General features: G+C 37.4%; 1 protein-coding gene and 6 non-coding genes across 7 annotated transcripts; 4 read left to right on the plus strand and 3 right to left on the minus strand.

Moving 5' to 3' along the window:
- Positions 1-697: 697 nt before the first annotated feature.
- Positions 698-769, minus strand: Trnaa-ugc. The gene has a single exon. It is a non-coding gene; the product is annotated as a tRNA-Ala (tRNA).
- Positions 770-3,097: 2,328 nt separating this feature from the next.
- Positions 3,098-3,169, plus strand: Trnaa-ugc. The gene has a single exon. It is a non-coding gene; the product is annotated as a tRNA-Ala (tRNA).
- Positions 3,170-4,150: 981 nt separating this feature from the next.
- Positions 4,151-4,222, minus strand: Trnaa-cgc. Its single transcript has one exon. It is a non-coding gene; the product is annotated as a tRNA-Ala (tRNA).
- A 2,529-nt stretch (positions 4,223-6,751) lies between these two features.
- Trnaa-cgc lies at positions 6,752-6,823 on the minus strand. Its single transcript has one exon. It is a non-coding gene; the product is annotated as a tRNA-Ala (tRNA).
- A 526-nt stretch (positions 6,824-7,349) lies between these two features.
- On the plus strand, positions 7,350-7,421 carry Trnaa-ugc. The gene has a single exon. It is a non-coding gene; the product is annotated as a tRNA-Ala (tRNA).
- Positions 7,422-7,812: 391 nt separating this feature from the next.
- Positions 7,813-7,884, plus strand: Trnaa-ugc. Its single transcript has one exon. It is a non-coding gene; the product is annotated as a tRNA-Ala (tRNA).
- Positions 7,885-12,320: 4,436 nt separating this feature from the next.
- On the plus strand, positions 12,321-13,969 carry LOC117315214 (salivary glue protein Sgs-3-like). Its single transcript, XM_033869359.1, has 2 exons — positions 12,321-12,367; positions 13,372-13,969. Exons 1-2 carry the CDS (start codon positions 12,321-12,323, stop codon positions 13,967-13,969), a joined length of 645 nt encoding a protein of 214 aa, XP_033725250.1.
- The last annotated feature ends 10,808 nt before the right edge of the window (positions 13,970-24,777 follow it).

The raw sequence follows: 24,777 nt of genomic DNA on the forward strand, positions 1-24,777 counted from the left end.
TCTAATGGGTACCTCAATAACCATTCAGAAATCGAAAAATCGACGCTTGCAGCGGTATACAGTAACCATAACTATGTCAATATAGGATGTCGGTTGGTTATGTTATCCGTCATGTGCCGTAGCCAATTCCATATTACATCACCGAGCTTACCGTCTTCAAAAAGAACGGCCATCTTTCCCTAACCTTTCGTGACTTTGTTTATGTCGTTACAGTGGTCGTACAGCCAAGAAGCGTTCCGAATGTATAATAACATATCATGTTGCGCCATTCATTTCAATCCATGACGTAACGTCATTGTCCATAATATGATGACGTCACAATCGATTTCTCACCGGTACTACCAATGAAAATCGCTCCAGGGTACAAATGTAAATGATATTTGTGTTATAGGAGCGAATTCTTCGATGTGATAAACCGCACTATCTCACTGGAATAATTCCTCCTAGGGCTCTGTACAGTACAACATGATCACTGATAGAACTTATCATATATTTTATATATTGTCGGAATATAGCGCCTGTAGTCCCCTTATGCCTTTTCATCACTATCGATTATATATACCGACCTGATATGTGCTATGAATGTACGTACCAGTTGATCGATGAAAAAATTCTAAATTTATTTTACACGAGATTTAAAATGAAATAGCATACAGCATAAACATCCTCGAAACGGGTAAAAGTAAAAAAATATTTGTGGAGATGCGGGGGATCGAACCCCGGGCCTTTCACATGCAAAGCGAACGCTCTACCACTGAGCTACATCCCCGACATACAGAGTAAGTATGTCCCTATTTCAGTATTACGACAGACGAACCTCGTTAACTCGAAGTCAACGGGGATAGCGAAAAACCTTGAGAGATCCGAGTTTTTAAGGTAACCAAGCCTAGAATTTTTACTCTCGAAATGAATTTTTCGTTCGAGTCAAACAAGGCTTTCAAATTCCCATAGTTTGAGATAATGAAGTCTGGCTATATTTACATACACTGAAAACATCCAAAACTTAGCGAAAATTATCATGTATGTTGAACCTATCCATAATGTGTGAAATTTCCTATAATATGGACATTGAACTATAATTACTAAATTATTGAGCAGAATTATGAAATAACTATGACGGATGTAGCTCAGTGGTAGAGCATTCGCTTCGCATGTGAAAGGCCCGGGATTCGAACCCCCGCAACTCCATTTTTGACACATAAGTCAATACTGGAACAGGAATTCCCTTTTCTAACTACGTTTACTGATATACATGTTATTTATCATTACATATTTTGACTTACTGCCTTACTTAAATGGAATAAGTCACGTACAGGCGATTTACCGTACAAAGACGAACGACATATATTAATGATATCGGAATTTTCCACCTGATGTCGACGTATAGTTAGATCATGCATATTCATCGCTCACTTGACAATTAGATCATACATATTCATCGCTCACTTGACATGTAGATCATACATATTCATCGCTCACTCGGTATGTAGATCATACATATTCATCGCTGACTTGGTATGTAGATCATACATATTCATCGCTCACTTGGTATGTAAATCATACATATTCATCGCTCACTTGGTATGTAGATCATACATATTCATCGCTCACTTGACATGTAGATCATACATATTCATCGCTCACTTGGTATGTAGATCATACATATTCATCGCTCACTTGACATGTAGATCATACATATTCATCGCTCACTTGGTATGTAAATCATACATATTCATCTCTCACTTGGTATGTAGATCATCGATCACTTGGTATGTAGATCATACATATTCATCGCTCACTTGACATGTAGATCATACATATTCATCTCTCACTTGGTATGTGGATCATATATATTCATCGCTCACTTGGTATGAAGATCATACATATTCATCGCTCACTTGGTATGTGGATCATATATATTCATCGCTCACTTGGTATGTAGATCATACATATTCATCTCTCACTTGGTATGTGGATCATACATATTCATCTCTCACTTGGTATGTGGATCATACATATTCATCGCTCACTTGGTATGTGGATCACACATATTCATCACTCACTTGACATGTAGATCATACATATTCATCGCTCACGATTATAGCGAGTTGGTTGAGCTATTGATAAGTGATAATCCATTCTGATTTATGTCAAGTGAAGAGTGAATATGTAACTTCTTTATATGCATAACGTATATCGATTTGAAGCTAGCGATAAATGTGCGCGATATTCATGCAATGCAGATTGCGGTGAATATGTATATGAGCCATATATTGACAAGTCAGAGACGAATAAAAAGATTATATTTTGGCGTAAGCGATGCATATTCATGAGCTATATTTGTCGACCATACTCTACTACTGAGCTTCATCCTCCAGCTACCACTTGATCTACCAGGTTAATCGAGAGGAACTAGACTGTATGTTGAGAGTTCTTTAATAATCAATATAGTTTCCAACGATATTTGTTTCGTCGGATTTGTTTCAGATTTCAAACACACAGCCGACAAGAACAACAAAGAAATAACAATTTGCATTGTATATAGGTCACGACGACGCCCGCCCTGCAAATCTATATAGGTCACGGCGACACCCGCCATACAAATCTAGGTCACGACGACACCCGCCATACAAATCTAAGACACGGCGACACCCGCCATGCAAATCTAGGACACGGCGACACTCGCCATACAAATCTAGGTCACGGCGACACCCGCCATACAAATCTAAGACACGGCGACACCCGCCATGCAAATCTAGGACACGGCGACCCTCGCCATACAAATCTAGGTCACGGCGACACCCGCCATACAAATCTAGGTTACGACAACACCCACCGTACAAATCTAAGTGAAATGTGGTCATAAGCTAAGTGAATTGTCTTTTTTTTCCATTTTTTAAAAACTTTATTATTATTTGATATGCATATTTTTGCTTGATTAGATGACCGGAGATGAAAAAAAAATGATAATAATGCTTCTTATCATCTAAAATTCATATTGTTTTCTCTCGATATTTTGCTTCGCTTAATATTTTGAAAATATATTGATTGATATTAAAAACTACATGAACCGAAGTTGAAGCATTAATGGTGTGTCGGGGATGTAGCTCAGTGGTAGAGCGTTCGCTTTGCATGTGAAAGGCCCGGGGTTCGATCCCCCGCATCTCCACAAATTTTTAATATCTTTTTCAAACCTGTATTTCAATTTTTTCACATGACATAATGCAGTGTTTCGTAAATTCTATTCTAGTATTTTCATTTTTAAACTCGTGTAAAGCAAACCTGGGTAATATTTTACAGTCAAGCGATTCAACACATGGTCGACATTAATTGCCCCTGCCCACACACTTTACTATAGCGAATATAATGTTAGAAAGAGCAAAGTCTATTTCAATCAAATTACATACATATGTAGCTCATACATATTCATATCTTACTTGACATGCACATGTAGCTCATACATATTCATCGCTCACTTGGAATACACGTGTAGGTCACACATATTCATCGTTAACATGTAATACATATTCAGCACATACATATGCATAGCTTAACTGTCATTCCTATGTAGCTCTTATATACATCACTCACATGACATATATCTATGTAGCTCATACATATTCATCTCTTACTTGGCTTACACATGTAGCTCATACATATTCATCTCTTACTTGGCTTACACATGTAGCTCATACATATTCATCTCTTACTTGGCTTACACATGTAGCTCATACATATTCATCTCTTACTTGGCTTACACATGTAGCTCATACATATTCATCTCTTACTTGGCTTACACATGTAGCTCATACATATTCATCTCTTACTTGGCTTACACATGTAGCTCATACATATTCATCTCTTACTTGGCTTACACATGTAGCTCATACATATTCATCGTTCATATGAAGCGTAAAGTATGTAACTTTTGGCATTGTATAAAATATCAGCCTATTCGCAATTTCAATCGATCATAATTACTCTTTTGTTCGCGATTTAGATTCATTAAAGATATATTCTATAATCATAAAGCGCTATGTAAAAATATTTGCTATGATTAATAAAATCATACTTTGTGAACTGTGTGATAATGACTCGTGTTGAAAGAAAAAAAAACAGCTTAAAAGGGTATATTATAATGCGTCAAAATTGGAGATGCCGGGGATTGAACCCGGGGCCTTTCACATGCGAAGCGAACGCTCTACCACTGAGCTACATCCCCTGTATTAAATTTAGTTCAGGTCTATGATTTATATCGAAATGAATAATTGACAGCCGTACGTTAAAACAGAGATATATCTCTCTCACTGGCGTTTTGTGTTTCTCATGAAAGTTGATATTATTACGGACGGGCGTATGTTGTCCTGTTTACTTCCGTGGAAAATACCTTTCAATCCTGTTGTTCTGAATAGCACGCCGACAGGCCTGAGCTAGCCACCAGCTACTGCTTTAAGTAGACCCAGCTTCTCAAAGTGCCACTGGATGTTTACGGTAAGATAAACTCAGAAAACACACAACAAAAAGTCATGTTGTTACAAGTAATTGTGAAAATCCAGATTAATCAAAATTATAACGTGACACCATACATCTGTTTTCATCGTGGATTCAATATTTTAAACTCAGTTCGTTATTTTAGAATTACAAAGAGAAAACTGTAAGTGACTGTAAATTTTGTAATAATGTACTAAAAGGAGCAAAGACATTTAATATAAATTTGTAGTCTTTTGATTGAAATGATAACAGTGGCATCGATTTACAGTTTTATTACATTTACTATGTCGGGGATGTAGTTCAGTGGTAGAGCGTTCGCTTTGCATGTGAAAGGCCCGGGGTTCCTCCCCCGCATCTCCACAAATATTTTGTACCTTTTTTTACCTGATTCAGAAATGTTTGAAATTTCAGGTGAAATACCTGGATGTGTCAATTTTATCATTATTATTTAATTTCAAGCTTAATTTAATCAATCAAGTGGTTAAATGTAACGGACTGTACACACACTATATAATAACCACTTCCAATGGTCAATAATGATTTCTGTAGTTAGCCCCTTAGCTAAGCCCTGTCCATTAATTACATAACTATCGTAGCCGGTGAGCTCAACTCATTGTACCTCTCTGTTAACTGTTTTCTAAATGTTACATGTGGTTAGTAGAAGTTAAAATATTTCAACAACATATCAAAAGAGTTGGCACATACATTATGTAACTCATACATATTCATTGCTCACGTGGGATACATATGTAGCTCATAAATATTCATCCCTCACTTTGGATACATTATGTAACTCATACATATTCATCGCTCACTTGGGATACATTATGTAGCTCATACATATTCATTGCTCACTTGGGATACATTATGTAACTCATACATATTCATTGCTCATTTGGGATACATATGTAGCTCATAAATATTCATCCCTCACTTTGGATACATTATGTAACTCATACATATTCATCGCTCACTTGGGATACATTATGTAGCTCATACATATTCATTGCTCACTTGGGATACATTATGTAACTCATACATATTCATTGCTCACTTGGGATACACTATGTAGCTCATACATATTCATTGCTTACTTGGGATACACTATGTAGCTCATACATATTCATTGCTCACTTGGGATACATTATGTAGCTCATACATATTCATTGCTCACTTGGGGTACATTATGTAGCTCATACATATTCATTGCTCACTTGGGATACATTATGTAGCTCATACATATTCATTGCTCACTTGGGGTACATTATGTAGCTCATACATATTCATTGCTCACTTGGGATACATTATGTAGCTCATACATATTCATTGCTCACTTGGGATACATTATGTAGCTCATACATATTCATTGCTCACTTGGGGTACATTATGTAGCTCATACATATTCATTGCTTACTTGGGATACATTATGTAGCTCATACATATTCATCGCTTACTTGGCAAACATATGTACCATTAAAATTCATCGCGAATCCTGCATATGTATGTAGTGCATACATATTTATCGCTAATTCTACATACGTATTTAGCACATACATATTCATTGCCTCCTTGCATATATATGTATTTGAATCAATTTGTAATACAATATATCATGTTCAGACGATATTTGACACATGTATAACATAACTAGGGGCCTACTGTTACTGTGTAATCACCTCCAGGTGACATGTTCCACGTAAAGCTGCTACATCGCCGACAGTGTATAAAACTACTTGTCACAAAAATCAATGATATGACATGTATAGAACTATATATAGTAAGACAAACACAAAACTAATAACAATTTATTAGACCGAAAGTTTTATATAGAGGCGGAGTTCAACAGGATATTCTCCGGAAGTAATCACTTATAGAGTATTTACTTTTAGAGATAAAAAAAAAGAATTATAACTTTTGGAAGGTGCATGGTTCTAACGTAAAGTATTGCATACAAAATCGTGTTTTCAATCGATTATAGTTACTCTGTTGTTGGCGATCTTTAAAAATACGTTTTATAGTCGTAGGTGTTATATAAAAAGGTTTGTAATAATTAATAAAATCATACTTTTGAACTGTGTGATAATTACTCGTTTTGAAGAAGAAAAACCAAGCTTCATTGAATATGGCATAAGTATAATTAGTCGCGAAAGACTCATTAGTTAGTCGCGAAAGACTCATTAGCTGTGGGAAAAGGTCAAGATACATCAAAGAAGTCAAATAAGACTTATATCGATGTCTTCCAGTGATAATGTGTCAAAATTGGAGATGCCGGGGATTGAACCCGGGGCCTTTCACATGCGAAGCGAACGCTCTACCACTGAGCTACATCCCCTGTATTAAGTATAGTTAAGATCTATGATTGATAGTGAAGTGATTAACTGACAGGCGTTGTGTTAATACAATCTCCACTCCTGGCGTTTTTTTTTGTTTCTCGTGAAAGTTGATATGACGGACGGGCGTCTATTGTCTTGTTTAATTCCGTGGAAAATACCTTTCAATCCTGTTGTTCTGATCGAATAGCACGCCAACAGGCCTGAACTAGCCACCAGCTACTACTTTAAGTAGACCCATCTTCTCAACATAGCTTTGTGTGTTTACGGTATAATAAACTCAGAAAACACAACAATAAGTCATATTGTTACAAGTAAGTGTGAAAATCCAGATTATCAAAATTCGAACGTGACACCATACAACTGTTTTCATCGTGGATTCAACATTTTAAACTCTGTTCGTTATTTTAAAAGTACAAAGAGAAACTGTAAATGTCTGTAAATTTTGCAATAATGGACTAAAAGGAGCAAAAACATTTAATATACGTAGTCTTTTGTTTGAAATGATAACGCTAGCATTGACATGTCGGGGATGTAGCTCAGTGGTAGAGCGTTCGCTTTGCATGTGAAAGGCCCGGGGTTCGATCCCCCGCATCTCCACAAATATTTTGTCCTTTTTTTTTCACCCGATTCAGAAATATTTGATATTTCAGGTGTTATACCTAGATGTGCCAATTTTAACATTATTATTTAATATCAAGTTTAACTAAGTCCATCAAGCGATTAAATGTAACGGGCTGTATACACACTACCAATGTAAACAACAAAAAATCACGTTGTTACAACTAATTGTGAAAACTCAGGTTTTTGAAATGATGACATGATACCGTAAATATGTTTTCATCCTGGATTCAACATTTTAAGCCTGATACTAATTTTAACATTAAAAAAAAAGGAAACTGTAAAATGTCAGTAAATTTACATCCTATATTATTATACATTTGTAGTCTTTTTTTTTTTTTTTTTTAAATAACATGAACATTTATATGTCGGGGATGTAGCTCAGTGGTAGAGCGTTCGCTTTGCATGTGAAAGGCCCGGGGTTCGATCCCCCGCATCTCCACAATATTTTTTTTTCCAGATTCGTTCACAAGATTTGCCTTTCTAATCAAACGATCTCATGATAATGCTATTTTATTATTACCAAACGATTCAGTATAACGGGTTATGTATATATTACACTACTTATATATATGGCGATTACAAACATAGAATCTTCACATCAATAGCAATAACAAACTTAACCGCCTGTCAGATTTTTTTGTTTTTAGCACATCATCAGATGTATCTGCGCTAGCTAAGGTATCATAACGTCGTATAATGTACGTATTCTTATTCGTGAAAACGAAGTCATGAGGCCTTGGGTTGCAAAGATATTTGCTATGACGGTGGGATATTAGAGTTGCTGTTCGTCCGTGGTCCGTCCGTCCGTAAACAATCGTTGTTATCGCTATTTCTTGAGAAGCACTGGATGGATTTTTTTTCAAACTTCAATTGTAACATTGATTGGACGTTGGTCTATTGTTGTGCATATCAAAATTTGAGTCTGATCAAGAAAAAGAAAAGGGTCGACAAACAGCCATCTTGGATTTTGACAGTTTAAGTTTATAATCGCCATTTCTTGAGAAGTACTGGAGGGAATTTTCTCAAACTTCACATGTTTGTTACCTTGGTCGCTAGTTGTGTCCATCCAAATTTGAGTTTGATATGGAAAAAATGACCGGCAGGCAGCCATTGTTGATTTTGGCAGTTGATATTGTTATCGCTATTTCTTGAGAGATAATCAACGATCTCTGATCAAAAATGGCTTGCAGGTTCATCTTGATCCCCTAGTCGTGCCCATTTATGTTTTTTGTTTGGTCGAGAAATCAAAATGGCATATAGGTAGCCATCTTGAATTTTCGCAGTTGAAGTGTGTTATCAATATATCTTGACAATTACCGGGAGGATATTGCTGAGGTTTATAAAAGCTTCATTGGTACTTATTGTGCCCATAGGGGTTTCATTTTGAGTGGAGGGAAAACGTCAACATGCGGCCATCTTGGATTTTGGCAATTGAAGCTTGTTCTCGCTATATCTTGAGAAGTGCATGAAGGACCCTTTTCTTAAACTTATTATGCAATTTTTGTTTGGTCTCTGTCTAATCCAATTACATTTTGATTCAGGTCGGGTTACTAAATTATCAACGGGCGGCCATCTTGGATTTTCTCAGATCACTCTTCTTAGATTTCATTTACATGTCGGTTTCCTTTGATTTTAGATATATATCTTTAAGATGAAAATAGGAAAAATGGAAAAAAGTAGAGAAAATATCAGTCTTACATAGAACCAATAAAGATCACTCGACGATGGACGTAAAACTTAAATGTTTTACACACAAGATTAAGACGTTTGTAGTAGCTTAAACTAAGATTTGTATAGAGTAAATATAATAAATTGACTTTAAACATATTTATTGTCCAAAATAGGCACAATGGATTTGGCACAAGTTATGACAACTTATGAAGCCATCCCCTATCAACAAAACATTTTACACAATTGATGACATAGACATTTATAAAGTCAAAGTTTAAATAAGTCAATTTTACATAATTATGCAAATAGTGATATAAAGATAGACAGAACATGCATGTTTAAAATCTCTTGCTGGATTTGATGAAAGCCTGCACATGTTCGAACACATAATTATTTACATCCAAAGCTAAGTCTTCGTTACCAAAGAGTAAAGTATAATAAATGATCCCAACCTGTGCATGTGGTAATGAATATGGAAACGTGTATCATTACTTTTTTGATTGTATATTGTATGAGAGCGTGAAACTTTATTTGATCATCTCTCCCGCTATTGTAATGTCAATGTTCTCCTAAATTATCTGATGAACAAAACGGCTGTATTTTTCAATATGGTCAAAATTTTATTAAATCCAGTAATCGATTTTAGGTCATCTCTCTGTCTGTCAGTCTGTCTGTCTGTCTCTCAATTAACTGGCATTTACCTGTCAACTTTTCATTCTGTCCCCCATCTCTCTCTTTTCTTACATCATATACAAATTTCATATACTGTATTATGTTGTAAATTCATATTATGTACATAATGGTTATTGGAAGGAGGCGTTTTTAAGTTGCGATAACTTGTGTCCTATTCCTGTTGTTATATTTAACAATAAAAATATGTTTAAATCAAAAAAACGTAAAGATCGATCTGTTATTGCGTCACTGTTATCTGAAGGAGCCAGACACCTTCTCGGCGAAAGTTCGAAATGTATTTCAATAAATAATTAGTTCACGGTAGCTTGTTGGGGCCCAGAAAAATAAATTTCGTTGATGTTGGCGTCATGTATATAGAATGTTACTCACAAAAAAAAACCCTATTTGTCTTAATTAAAAACAACTTGAAATCGTTTTCCTTGATGGCGTGCAATGAAATGATAAAGAAAGGCGGATGTTTGTTACAATTATAAATTAGTTTTCTAGTGTAAATAGGTCCAGGATCACTTCAGGCGACTCCACAAATTTAAACCGTATATAACAAACAAGCGCAATCTTTTTAAAACTTGTATGCGTTTAAGGTGTCATTTCAAAAACTCTTTGTTTCAATTTAATTAATCAGCTTGTCCAATTATTTAGAGTATGTTTATACCCCTCATTTGTATTGATTTGATCATTGTCATATATCATCATGATACAGACATTGAACGTGCTCGTTTCCATTTTACGTCATAGGAACTACATGTACGTTATCCAAGTAACAGAGTACTACAGGGCGGAACAATATACATGTACACCCGTTGAATACCATATATTGTTAAATGCATTATCGTTACCATGCAGACGATTCCACATGTTAACGTATATGCCTCAAATGGTTTGGTTTATTTTGTTTAACGTCCAGGGTTATTTAAGGACGTGCCAGGTTTTGGAGGTGGAGGAAAGCCAGAGTACCCAGAGAAAACCACCAGGTGTCCGGGTTACGATATTATATAGAAACACCAATGATAAAACACCCTTTACTTCTTTATAATTTACTAAGCATATAGTAGCGGAAGTGTATCATCCATTCGTTATTGTTTCTACATAGCACCCGGGCACCTGTTGTCTCAATATCAATTATCAATATACATGTAATTGCTTGGCTTTATCAGAGACTTGTAGATCTGATATACAGGTCTCTGGCTTTATCCATCATTCTGCAGATGACTCCATATGTATCGAACTCAATAACTACATCTGTACAATCTATACTTGTTCACTGTATTATCAGGCTTTACTTAAATATTCAGAAATCGACACATAAATGTATGTATGATCACGGACTTTTATTGTAATCCAGCAATCAGCGTCATGACAAAATGAGCGAAACAGGATACAAGGGGGGTAACTGTAAACACAGTAACGTTAAGATATTTCCATTCTGGTTTGTTCCGGCTATATATCGACCTGTACATGTAAAATGTCCTAAAGTACGTCTTCTGTACACTCCGTCGAGATTACTGGCTGGTAAGCTCTGGTTGTTGACTTTTGAATAGTTTCCCTGCATGTCGCCTCATGCCGATTTTCCGGACGTACTATGTAATATTCTGACGTCTTTTGTACAATCCACGTATCTTTGCAATATATCTAGGTTTTTAACTAACTTTGTAATTTGACACTGCATTTAATGTGCCCAATAACTCACATTGTATTTATTATTGATTTATTCCTCAGAAATATTTGAAGATCCTGAATTTTTTTTATCAGCCTTTTAAATATTTCCCCTTAAGTGACTGGCAGCACATACAAATAAAACACTTTTTTTGTTAAATAATTTTTATTTGGTAATAAAGCTGTAAAATCCAGAAATCAAGACTGACAGCCACACAATCGAGAACTTCATCAATTTTCAAGATGGTCGCCATTGGTCAAAAGAACTTCCGGTGACGTCACAATACAAAAGTGTGAATCCATGAGATATGTTGTCGTCGACTGAAACTAGACCATAAACAAGAGCAAAACAAGGCAAATAGTAATATACGTTATTTGTTGCCTGTTGAGAGAAATGTTTTCCCCCCGTTATGTTTGGAGATATGGTTTAAAGAACGTCTAAGCCAAGAGAGAAAAACTTACCTCGCTGTGTATGAAAAGAAACGTGATTTGCATTGCTCAGCTCCTAACGAAAACAATATAAACTCCAAATGTGTCTAGAATGGCGAGATGTGGCAAGGTGAGGCAGGCCGGGACGAGTGCAATTTGAAATTTCAAAATAAACAGATTGCAAAAGTCACGCCTGCTCCAAACATTGCCTTTTCCTTCTCCATGTCAAAGGTCAAAACTCCGTGTCCGTGAAAAAAGGAAGAAAATCTTATTATGCCTATTTCCAACATTCTACATACTCCGAAATACAAAGCTTAGTCTGAACTGTGGAACGCAAGCACCCAACAATCAAGAAACTTTTTCTGCGTCGTCAAGACGCTTGCAGCTTAACAGTCACGGGGCAGGCCGGGACGAGTGCAATTGGATACTATGACAACCAAATATTACACAGGTCCAGACCTCTTCGTGGCAATATCGTAAGTGTTGATTCTGGTACCATCATGTACCGATACCCATAACCTTAACTCAACTCACTGTAAATAGGTCTCAGCTCCAACGTGTTCAATACAGACATAGAACCTTCCATTTGCTTTCAATGACGTCAGCAACATAGAACATTACCAAGTCAATTCAACAACCATATCTCAGAGTAATCCCCCTTGTCTTCCAATCACCAGCAGAGGGTGTAACGTCAAACACGAGAGTAGATCATCCAGAGCCCTCTGCACCTCATCTAACCATTATAACTAACCGTACACCATTCAATGATGCTATTTTCATCAGACAATTGCATTTATATAGATGCGCAACTACTCTAAACAGAACATATTATTATCCGTGGTGTAAACCTCGAAATGTGGTGTTGACCCATTAGACCCTTAACTAAACCTCTTTCTAAGGACATAAGAACGAAGAAATCCAACAGACATCTGCCCCACACCACAGACAACCTGTACACAGGTTCCTACCTCTGAAAACGATTCTCTATAAGTGAAATATATTAAATTCGATACACTCCCAAACAAATAACTCAAAGAGCCAAGGACTTGGGAAATTATATGGAGTCCAGTCTATTGTGACCAAGAAAGAAAGTTACGTTCGGGAACACCTTTAAGGTTAATTCTTTAGGAAGACCTGCCGATCACAAAGTGAGTTGATTTCATGACCTCCCACGAAAACGTCGCCAATCTCCTCTTCCTCCTCATTAGATATCATTCGTGGTGAAGGCCGATGTAAACTGGATCGTTGTCTATAACGGGCTCCACATCGATGGTAGGTAGTGTTCTGTCGGCTCGAAACGAAGGTGAGAGTCGCACGCGTCTCGTCCTGGAAAACACAGAATCATACAAATGTAAATAAGCATTATTGACATTAGTTATATAACTTCCGTTAAGATTTACATGTATTTGTTAACGTAGTGGGAATAATTTAAACTGTCACGAGAAGCCAGGTATTGAGACATCAAGCCCAAACAATCCAGGTATTCAGACACCAAGCCAAAACAATCCAGGTATTTAGACACCAAGCCAACACAATCCAGGTATTCAGACATCAAGCCCAAACAATCCAGGTATTCAGACACCAAGCCCAAACAATCCAGGTATTCAGACACCAAGCCAACACAATCCAGGTATTCAGACATCAAGCCAACACAATCCAGGTATTCAGACATCAAGCCAACACAATCCAGGTATTCAGACACCAAGCCAACACAATCCAGGTATTCAGACGCCAAGCCAACACAATCCAGGTATTCAGACGCCAAGCCAACACAATCCAGGTATTCAGACACCAAGCCAAGACAATCCAGGTATTCAGACGCCAAGCCAACACAATCCAGGTATTCAGACACCAAGCCAAGACAATCCAGGTATTCAGACGCCAAGCCAACACAATCCAGGTATTCAGACACCAAGCCAAAACAAGCCAGGTATTCAGACACCAAGCCCAAACAATCCAATCAATATGAAAACATGAATTCAATGACAAACGATTCCACTGAAAAGGTACAACATCGTCCGAGACAGGAGATGACGAAGGTCACCCACTGCAGGCCGGGACAGGTGCAATTCACGTAAATATGAACGATTGCATCCGGCACGACCTGTAGTAGACGCCTATTTACTTCCGCTTCCGGTCCACCGTCAAAGAATCCCGAAGAATATTTGCCAGGCAAGTAAATCAGTCACAACATTGCCTAGTTTCACACATAAAACATTTAGATAGCAACTGGCCAAAATCATTCAAGCGTCTTATTTTACACAATTCTCGTCAGGACGATATAGAAAATGTACATAAGAAGATTTTGAAGCCAAGAAACCTCAATAGCGAACCCCCTCAAGACTGTCATATCTTCATAACTGAAACTCATAACGAAACTGAACTGTACAAAGGCTATTCCGTAAAGTGAACTATTCCAGATATCCAGAATCTCCTTCCGGACATTTCAATCGATAAGGTAACACTATAATTATACGAGTTCGTATGACATAGATTGTAAAATACCAACCAAAAGGTTAACCACACAACATTTAGTAACGTAAACGACCTTTACCGTAGGCTTTTTATAACAAATAACCCGCCGCATTCAGTCGCTTAGGACAGGCAAAATTAAATTTATGTCAGGCTCTTGCTCAATGGACACCGACTTGTGCCGAGGAAACTATTTGAAATAAGTAGAAATCACACATGATTTTTTTTCTTCTTCAATTTCAAAAATATTCAATTTTCTTTTCCCATAAACAAAGAACAATTGTAAACATCCGCTGGAGGAAACAAACATACCATGAGAAAGATACATGTTAACTCCGATCGCGGATTCAGGTCGCTGCCGCCTAATCAAGGGATCAGTGCACTAACCTCTGCGCCATGACATAACAAATCTAAAGTTTCGATAAATAGAGCAAATAGTGTAAGAAAAGAGATATATCTAAAACGCATATTTTTTTGTTTGGCCTGACCGTGTACTTCTTCCCACAATAGAGGTTAAGGTATTGCCGTTACGCTGTCAGTCATCAATAGCAGACCGGCACATGATTTTGAACCAAATCCGTCTTATCCGAGTCAGTAGGCTTACCGAAAAGGTCTTTATTGGTGTGTAATCAGGCGATAAAGACCGAGGGGTACTCGAAGGCTTACGGCAGGGTTAGTGGCGAGACAACAAAGGGAGCTCTTTAGTGTGGAGTTAAAATGTTACAACTGACAATAGCGGAAAACCTCGTGTACAGAAATATACTTGTGAAAAACCAATACAGGTAAACTCTAATGATATAATTTACTTAAACACGATTTTTATTTGAATGAAAGACGTTCTCTGTTAATGGTTTATTTCATGAAGGAACAGTTTACTAGTGCCAACAGTATATTAATCTCTTGATTCATTTTCTTTTTTAAATTACGAACTAAGTTATGACGTCATATACAATTTTGACAATGGCTTAAGATGAAGTCTATCACGAAGGAAATACAAACTGGAAACGCTTTGTTGTCAAGGTGTACGCCAATCACAAACCCGCTGAAATATGCCACTCACAAACTACATGTAGTATACAGCAAGTTTATCTGTCCGCTCAAATTTTAGGTCACTCGGGATTATTGAAATTCAATATTAGATATGTAATTTAATTTCATAACAATACAAATATTTCCAAACAATGGACCGGATATATATTAATTCTACATCAAACAAACTTTCATAAAACTTAACTATTAAATGTCATTTTCAAGGTCTGAACATATACTTCGACCAAGATTTATTACAATTTGAATATAATAAGATCGTTTCTATATCGTACTTTTTTTTTAAAGAAAAAGTCTTCATGGTTATGAAAACTATGATAAAATCGCTGGTACGAGAATTATGACCTGCGTAAGGTTGAAGATACTATACAACACGAGTTTAACCTTGACGGCGGGGTTGTCATATAGCCGACAAGTCGCTCAATAATGAGTTAATTTCTCGTCTTCACGACAGCAATATCAATACTAACCTCTATAAATATAATGTAAACATTTAATTACAATGAAATCCTTGAGCGTTTCCTTTACACCTAATTTGTCATTACTCCTATATTAATCCATTCGTTTACAAAACTTTAATGCAAATTATATACAAGATATTGGATCTCTGAACAGTTTTTTCTAACTTAACATATACTTAAAAATTTAAATCGAGTTTCTTTGAAATTAATACTACTGTGAAATGGCCTTATAACGTTGATGGTAGAACAGTCAATAATTGTACAATGGATCTCAGACACAGGGTAATGTATAGCCTCCGTCATCTTGTATATGAATTGTATATGATTTATATAGTCTTATGTGCTGAATGGCATCTCAAAAGAAAAGGAACCCAGTTAACTGACGTCACACTCTAGATTATAAACCTTAGTCCACGCGACCTTGACGACGAAGAACGACCTTGACGACCAAGAACAACCTTCAGCGACATCCCGATTCTCAGGCGAGAATTTCCGTTATCTACGTTGTCGTCCCAAGTCTTTTGTTATTCAATACGTTCGGGATCTTGAGAATAGATCTGTGAATCTTCCCTTGAATGAGGATAATTACTCGGAAATAACGTATGCTTTCGGGGTATTTAAACAGTATTGTATGTATAAAATGTTTTCAATACAGGTTTTATACCAGCGATGCATAGATTATCAGTAAAATCAGACATGAATGTCTCCCTCACGTCATGACGCTACAAGTACAAATACTGGAAATAAAACACGTGCACGGGATTCTCAGTCACACAACTCTAGAAAACTATGGTTTCCATGGCTTTTTTGAGGACTTTTTTTTGGGGGGGGCAATGACCCCATGGAATTATTTCATATTTAAGCCGACTTCCTCAAATTTGCAGTTTACTACAGAAAACTCCCTTCATAATTCTTCGTCAACTCTCGAGGCTTAAAAGGCCCGATCCCCATCCAATGAACAAAACCACTGGTTTCCATGGTTACAGGGGAAACCGTCAACAGTACGCCCCACATCTATGTTAGTCGCCGTATGACCAATAACATCACCAGTGTGTGGCTAATGGTAGTAAAACTAGTCAAAACAGTGGAATATTCTTGAATTTATACGATAAAACAAAGAAGAAAACTTGTACATGTATTTTCCGATATGGCAAACTTTCACAAGTTGATTATTTTTGAAAATTGACCTTCAGGAACTCTTCATGAAACCCTAACAACAAAATTTAACCGATTTATTTATGTACATGGTGAAGATTTCATCATATATTACAAATAGTATGGCACACACAGAGGCAGTTTCCGATGTCAATACGAATTGCCATAAATGCTATAATGAGGCTGGCACAATGGAACGGGACACTCAGGGGAAAGACAAGCTTTTGTCGTAACGCAAGTCTCGAGTTGCAGTGCAAAATATGGCTGACCGCACTGCAGAGACAGAAAGTATCCAATCATGGGTACGAAACGACACCGGACAATGATAAACGTCATTGCGGTTTTCTGTTGTACCAAACGTTATCGAAATCAGTGATCCTAATAACGGGCGAAACCCATCCTCCCAAATGCACCCGGCACCTTCAACAATAGATTTTAACTGCCATATGATACACACAATGAGAGGGAGAATTTCGTTTCCATTTGAAGGTCGAAGATTTTCCCGACTCACCAAAGGTCATCCTCCCTCCCCCTCCCCCCCCTTTTTTTTATTAATTATTTATTCATTTGAACATCGATTCAGTTTGCATTCCCATATCACGAAGACGATCTGGGCTCGATTCCACAATCGGAAGTGAAAGTTACAAGGACAACCTGGGCTCGATTCCAAAACCGGAAGTGAAAGTTACAAGCTCTACCTTGCGGGTTTACACAGGTACACATACATGTTATTCGCGGACGTTTCATTTCTACATGTGCCCACAAGTACTGGAAATGACGAGATATCGAAACATTTTTAAGCATGTCAATAAAAGACAATGATCGAGTTGTCGTTATCGTCTCAAGAGATCACAGAACAGGTCCTGACAATCGGACCGGTGTATCTATCACACGGTATCAGATCGTACCCCCTAACTCCGACGGACACGGGTGGACGGATGGAATTTACCGTCTCAATAAACTACAACAACAGCCAATAGCAATATGGGCACTCAAAGCCTCGTTGTTGTAATAAACGAATCCGGGCACCAAAAGCCTCGTTATCATAAAAAGCCGTTACTAAAGTTTTGAATTATTTTTTTCTGAATCTTGCTTCGAATTTACATAGATTGATGGAATATTTGAAGGTTTTTTTTTACCGGACTGTAAATCCTTCTTTCCCATTTTGGACGAAAAAGAAAATCCAATAGTATGCAAGATAGAGAAAGATTTAGATTTCATCAGTTTTACTTACAAATATTTTAGATACAAGTCCATGAGCACCAAAGATGTTGGGAGGACGTTAAACAATACAAACCCAGAGTACCGAGATTACTTCATACAAAACGTCCCGAAAACATACATCATACATTTTACCACGTGTGAGCCAACTACGGTTTGGGTTTGGTTAAATACATCAGTTTTAAAAGTTCCAAAACGAATGCACAGACACAGCGCCGTTACACAAAGTGACGATATCGTATGATACACCATGAACGGGGTCATCAGTCACATTCTTCTGTATCATAAACCAATGAATGCCAGATCGGGACTGTAAACAATACACTGTTACAATACATGTCAATCAGGCACTACAGCTCCTGCGCACGTCTAATGCAACGCTTAACTTCGACGATTCGTGACGAAGTCGCTTCGCAGCCAAGAAGACCCCACCTTTTGCAGGCGGTGCCGTGGGTATTGCACACGTCCTTCACCTAGGCGACCTGGGTTCGATTCTCAAGTACTCGTGTTTCTATTCAGGAACAAAGCATTTTCCGAATAGCTTTGCTGTCAACACGTTGTCGCCATTTTACACAACAGGACAACACTATAGCCTTTGTCTTTACTGCCATTATTCTGTTACCGAAACGCACAAAATGAAGCTCACGCCCTTGACCTTTGACACGACCGTGCACACATACACGAGTTTGCGTATGGATCTGTCTCGACCCCGACACAACCATTTAATTACAATGGCGTACATTAAGTTGAACGCCGGGTTTAAGCTTTATCAAATTTACAGCAATAAAAGCTGTACAAAGCCCCCCTTTGTTATATATCCAGTTTTGTTAATAACCATGCGTCGCCTGGCGAGATACCAAATATTTTGTGATAAGTTTTAAGAAATGAGTTCGCCAGCTTTTCTATTAACAGGTAAAGGTATTAGTATATATATCGCTATTATACATACACAGGAGACGGCCACCCTTAGTCCCCGGGAATATATTGAAGCTTTCACTTCTTCGATAATAGGGTGTATAATCTAAAACAAAGAAATTCTACTCTTATACCGTTGATAATATTTAAAAATTTGATGAAAACGAAACAAAAGATCCAACATAAAGAACTGTACAAAAACACCGCCGTTCCCAGAAAGGAAACTTATTTATTGTAAGTACCCAGTGTAAGTCGAACCACTGATATCATCTGGTATATCTCCTCAATATTTTCTCGCAGCAAATACGAATTATTATCAATACCGCATACAACCCCACCTTCGTCTTTTGTTGTCGGTCAGAAGTCCCACACCCAGCGCCATTGTTACAGGCAAACACACACACACACACTTTCCCGCCCTGCGTGTCCCACTAGCCTGCCCTACTTGTACCTGTAAGCCCTAAACCAAACAAAACATGCGTTCAACAATGAGAGTAACTTCTCATAGACGAAGTGTTGTCGGGAACAAGCTGTCCAGGACCTCGAGGCTCGCAAAGTCAGGAACAAGCTGTCCATGAGCTCGAGGCTCGCAAAGTCAGGAACAAGCTATCCATGAGCGCGAGGCTCGCAAAGTCAGGAACAAGCTGTCCAGGAGCTCGGGGCTCGCAAAGTCAGGAACAAGCTGCCCTGGTGCTCGAGGCTCGCAAAGTCAGGAACAAGCTGTCCAGGAGCTCGAGGTTGATGCCATACCGAGCGGTTAACCCCCAGTTTTTGACTGTATTTACCCCTGTGTTGTAACTTGTGGCAATGCCATTGATAGAATAGAATCATTAAAATACGTCCAGACCCAATAATCGTTTTTATCATTCACAGTTTCCTCTGGACTTCTGAATCATCAATGATACATCTAGATGCGAGTCCCGAATCCTGCAGTAATGGACTCACAGAATGTCTGAATACTGAGTACATGAATTTAACATTTTCGGACTCAAACTGCAGCATTACTGTTGAAAATGACTCATGAAAATAAATCATTTATTGATCACTGACCTAAGTCATCATCTACTGATATTGCCAGACCCTGGCCTCTCCAATTCTCACCATCGTATATACCTAAGTCAAGTTTAAGGAGAACAGCATATTTCACTAACCTACCATGGCCATCATTCGTTTTATACAAGTCTACCGAACATTGTCTTCGTCACCCAACGTGATCAAAGATCAAACCAGGTCAATAGATTCTAGCTCTCAATAGGCGGAGTCTGATCAAGCATTCAGATTGGAGTTTCGTCCCAAGCAGAATTCTAAAACAGATTTTCAAGTTAATAATACACCACTGCTGTTCGTGAGAAAAAAAATGGCGATGATGATATCGATGAGATGATTGTGTCGAGCGAATGTGTTTGTGTGGCGATAAAAGATAAAATGTTCTGTATAAATGATAGGTACTAAAAAAAATCTTTGAAAAAAACCCCCCAAAAAACAACCAAGTATGTAATTCAGTTAAAATGTCTTCCCAATATCACGCGCCCCAAGTCTATTCTGTAATTCAACAAAGCGAGGGTGTATACCAAATATAGAGGAATAAAACGTTATGTAAATAAGAACCAATTCAATATATGGCCCTTTATGTCCAACTGAACGGCATTCTTACGGCGGATATTGATTCACAGAGGAAACAAAGTTTTATTTGAACATCAATATATTTATATACAAGCCGGGTATGGAGTCTAAGGTGTAAAAATCTTTATTTTCAATACTTTAAAGGCGCGTATAATAATACCCTTTTGGTAGAATTTCGGACTTGGAGTGCGTTAATGTAATATCAAGAAAGTGCAGTTAAACAGTCGAATAAGCAAATGTCTGTTTTAAAATTTCGGAAGAAAATATATGTAGAGATAACTTGTACACAAAATAAATTAGGCCACATAAGCTTCAAACTTTGATCAGGGCTGATTTTGAGGCATATTGGGAATCTTCACCAATTATAAAAAAAAATATTTTCAGAATTTATTACATAGCAAAATATTGCACTTCCTCATAACAGAATTCTCTAAAAGAATTTAGAATTTCCCCTGTAATCAACAGCCAGGACACCCCAATGGTATATTAGTGCTTGCAGAACGTTCCAACAGATCTAGAACGATCCATTTAGCCAATAACACTTATTCAACCGGGCGATGTTTTTGACAACCAATACCCTCTAAGAAAGCTTAAGCATAGATTCCTTGTTATCTTGACGTTTTAAAAAATACTTCACGACAATAAGGCTATAAAACACACTCAAGACCAAGATCTTAACTTTGAACTAGATGGAATTTCAACACCAATCGGAACTCCTCGATACACACTGGAGAACCACGCGTTGTTTTTACAGAACTATTTCGATAATGCTATACTCTCATGACAGCTATTACTATTTTACGACATCACCTCAATCTAACATTTCCTTAATCTCCTCCATGCCGGGTTGTATATACAAGTATTCACATACCGTCATGGCGCTGTATACAGGGCCGTATATCATCCGAAAAATGAGGATTACTCAAAAATAAAGTAATTCATGTGTAAACTTGCGATGTAACTCTGTGAATAGAGGTCGACACAAGTTATGTACGACCCAGCTGTAAAACCGCATAGAGGGACACTAAAGTTGTACTGACAGGTCCGCTAGCTGCGTCAGGAATGACAGAACCTGTCATAGTTTGGCGCCTCGCTACAGCCACACCAACAACGGAAGGTTTTATCGGGAACAAGACTTCGACATTTAGGACTCTAGTTGAAATCGTAGAATGTTATTTCCGTGATGCGATTATGAACATTATGTTTCCAGAACAAGGCCAAAAGTGAGACATTGTCAAGGGAGACATTAGGAAGAAGAAAGTTGTTCAGACAGAAGAGAAAAGATAAGATCCCAAATCTAGTCGCCTCTTACGATCATGCAATGGGGCAGCAGGCACAATTCTTACGCCCTACCTGCAGGGCAGGTAAATGGTGTAACTGTATTAGCAGAACCACGAAGAGGTCTATCACTTCTGCGTTGTTTTCATACTAATTTCCCCATAAAATCCATGATACTGGATTTAAAACTAACCAAGACTTTTTTTTTCATAGCAGTTACTTCCACTGAAAAGTATTTGGGCTTCCTTTTCAAGGCGTGATTCCATAAACCTTCGATAGCAAGAGAGGACTACATATACAGAAGGTCTCGTGAGTCCGACCACTAGCCTTAGGACTGTCGGTACGGATCCCTGTACTGTCGAATTATCCATCCTCGTGATAACTCAGTACTTAAATGACCTTAATGTTTTAATAGGACGTAAAAAGAATAGTAAACCAAACCAATCGGGATACCCTTTATACTATGTGTTACTGTTATGCGTCAATCCCTATTATAAAGTCCGGGTATGATAATGATGTACCCGGAACCTCTCTGACGTTATCACACAAATCCCGGAAGCGGGAAATAAACATATTCCAGTACAATGACAAGGTACTCGGAAGAGTCCCATAAATAATACACTACCACCACGAGACAATAACAAGAGAAATGACGTGTTCCTGGGGCAATAAATCACCCAAATACCCACATCGCGCACCTGTTCTGTAACACACAAGGGCATGTTTAATCACTCCAAAGTCCAAAGCGACGACTCTTCTCTCAATACCGAAATATTATAATCTGACTGTACGTGTACCTCTAACAAACACCTGTTTGAAACATCGTGCCAACAGTTTTAATCTACACCAGCGTTATCATATGACAAGGACTCAGGATTTCAGTAGACTCTTTGCATTTAGAACTTTTCAATAAGGAAGACCGTAATTTCCAAGAAATCTTTAAAGGTCAATAAGAGTCTTTGAAATCTTTGAGTTAAATATTACTATGGCGAGTCAAAACCTCATTCAAATGGTTAAATGAAAGACCTCTCCATACCAGAGATCCAGCACACTGTAATTCAAGATATTGGAAAGGTAATTATTCACCATCCCTTTAACTTATTCAGTGCATATTCTGCCAGAATGTACCTAGAAACTTAGGTATGGCTGTCCCAAAGTGTCAGAACATATGTACAATTCTTGATGAAATTAAAATCAAAACTCACGAGAAAGGCTCCAGCTGCCTCATTTTAGATTCGTGTGCATACCCAAGTTGAACTGGTAAGATAGTCTATTTGAATAAACCTCCTTTCAACACAGAATTTAAACCTCTTATGAAATTCATTAGAGCACAAGACATTTCCTTAAAGCATGTTTATCCGTTACGCTAGTTTTGATTCAGATCATATCCGTTTTAACAGCTCTACAAGTGATACGGAAATTTTATCACAAAAATAAATAAATTCAATCAAAGTAAGCTATCTGGTTGATATTATAGGGAATTTCCTATATTTTAAATGGGATTTTCCTATATAGGTTCAACTTGATAGTTCCCCCTAATTCCACAAAAGAATATGTAATTATTGCATGGATAGTTCTATGAGACGACTATTTTAGGATAATAAGTCTTTTTTAAAAGGAAAATTGATGGGCTTATCTCATCATGGTTCAATCATGTTCTCCTAATTCCACAAAGAAACATTTGGAAGATATCATGCACTGGCAAATGGAAAGTGTGGGAGAAATTCAGGTGATTTTACATTGTAGACAAGGCAGTTGGTGGGATCTTCCCACATAATTTCAAATAAGATTTTCTCTCAGCATAATTCCCCAAAACTTGCCCCAAAATTATAACCCCACGGGTGTAGCTAAAACCCAGTCGCATTGACGTTCCGTAGTTTAAAAGTGTATTATACTCGTAATGGGAAAAACGAAATACAAGCTTTATAATACCATGAACTGCCATACACAGCCATTGTACATAATACTAAAGAGCTGTGTCACACATCGAGATATATACGCGATGTCACACATATATAGATCCGTGTAATAAATCTATTATTCCAAAGCTGGAGTTTATTTATAGAATAATGCAACAACATCACGTGGAGTGACGTCATCAAGTTCATTTACGTTTGGTGCTATGGGAGAAACAGAATATGTAATTATCAATTACCGATTTTCGATAAATTATACATATTCATTCGCTCTGATGTAACTTTTCATAATGAATGGAATTCTATGTCTATATATATCCGGAGAGTAAAACATATTGTGTAAAACTTGAAAAAGTTCATTTTAAAGACAATGATCAACTACCAGTCCCTCGGTCACAATTTGTTTAAAATACAAAATAGTATCATGGGGATATTTTGAAGTAATTGTGCAATGCTAGCGTGTACATCTCCCTGAAATAAGTCGGTAATCATATGAAGTACATTTATGATAAAACACAAAAAGGTCATTTGTTTCTAAACTTTCGGAATCCGTTTTCGTCCTGGGCCGACGTCAAAACATCATGAAGACAAATTCAATGACGTTCATGGGGCAATAAATCGCAAGTGCAATGGAAACCGAATCGTTTAGCCTGCCGATTATAAAGTATGGTTAGTGAAAGGGGAAAAAAATGAAAATAAATGGCGGCATTAAGTTAATACTCAACTACAATTCAATTTGGTACACAACAATGACTGTTACACGTACCGAGACCGACTAAGTGATTACGCGGGCCATAT

This window comes from Pecten maximus, chromosome 17 (assembly GCF_902652985.1).
Source record: "Pecten maximus chromosome 17, xPecMax1.1, whole genome shotgun sequence".
Classification (NCBI taxonomy): Eukaryota; Metazoa; Mollusca; class Bivalvia; order Pectinida; family Pectinidae; genus Pecten; species Pecten maximus.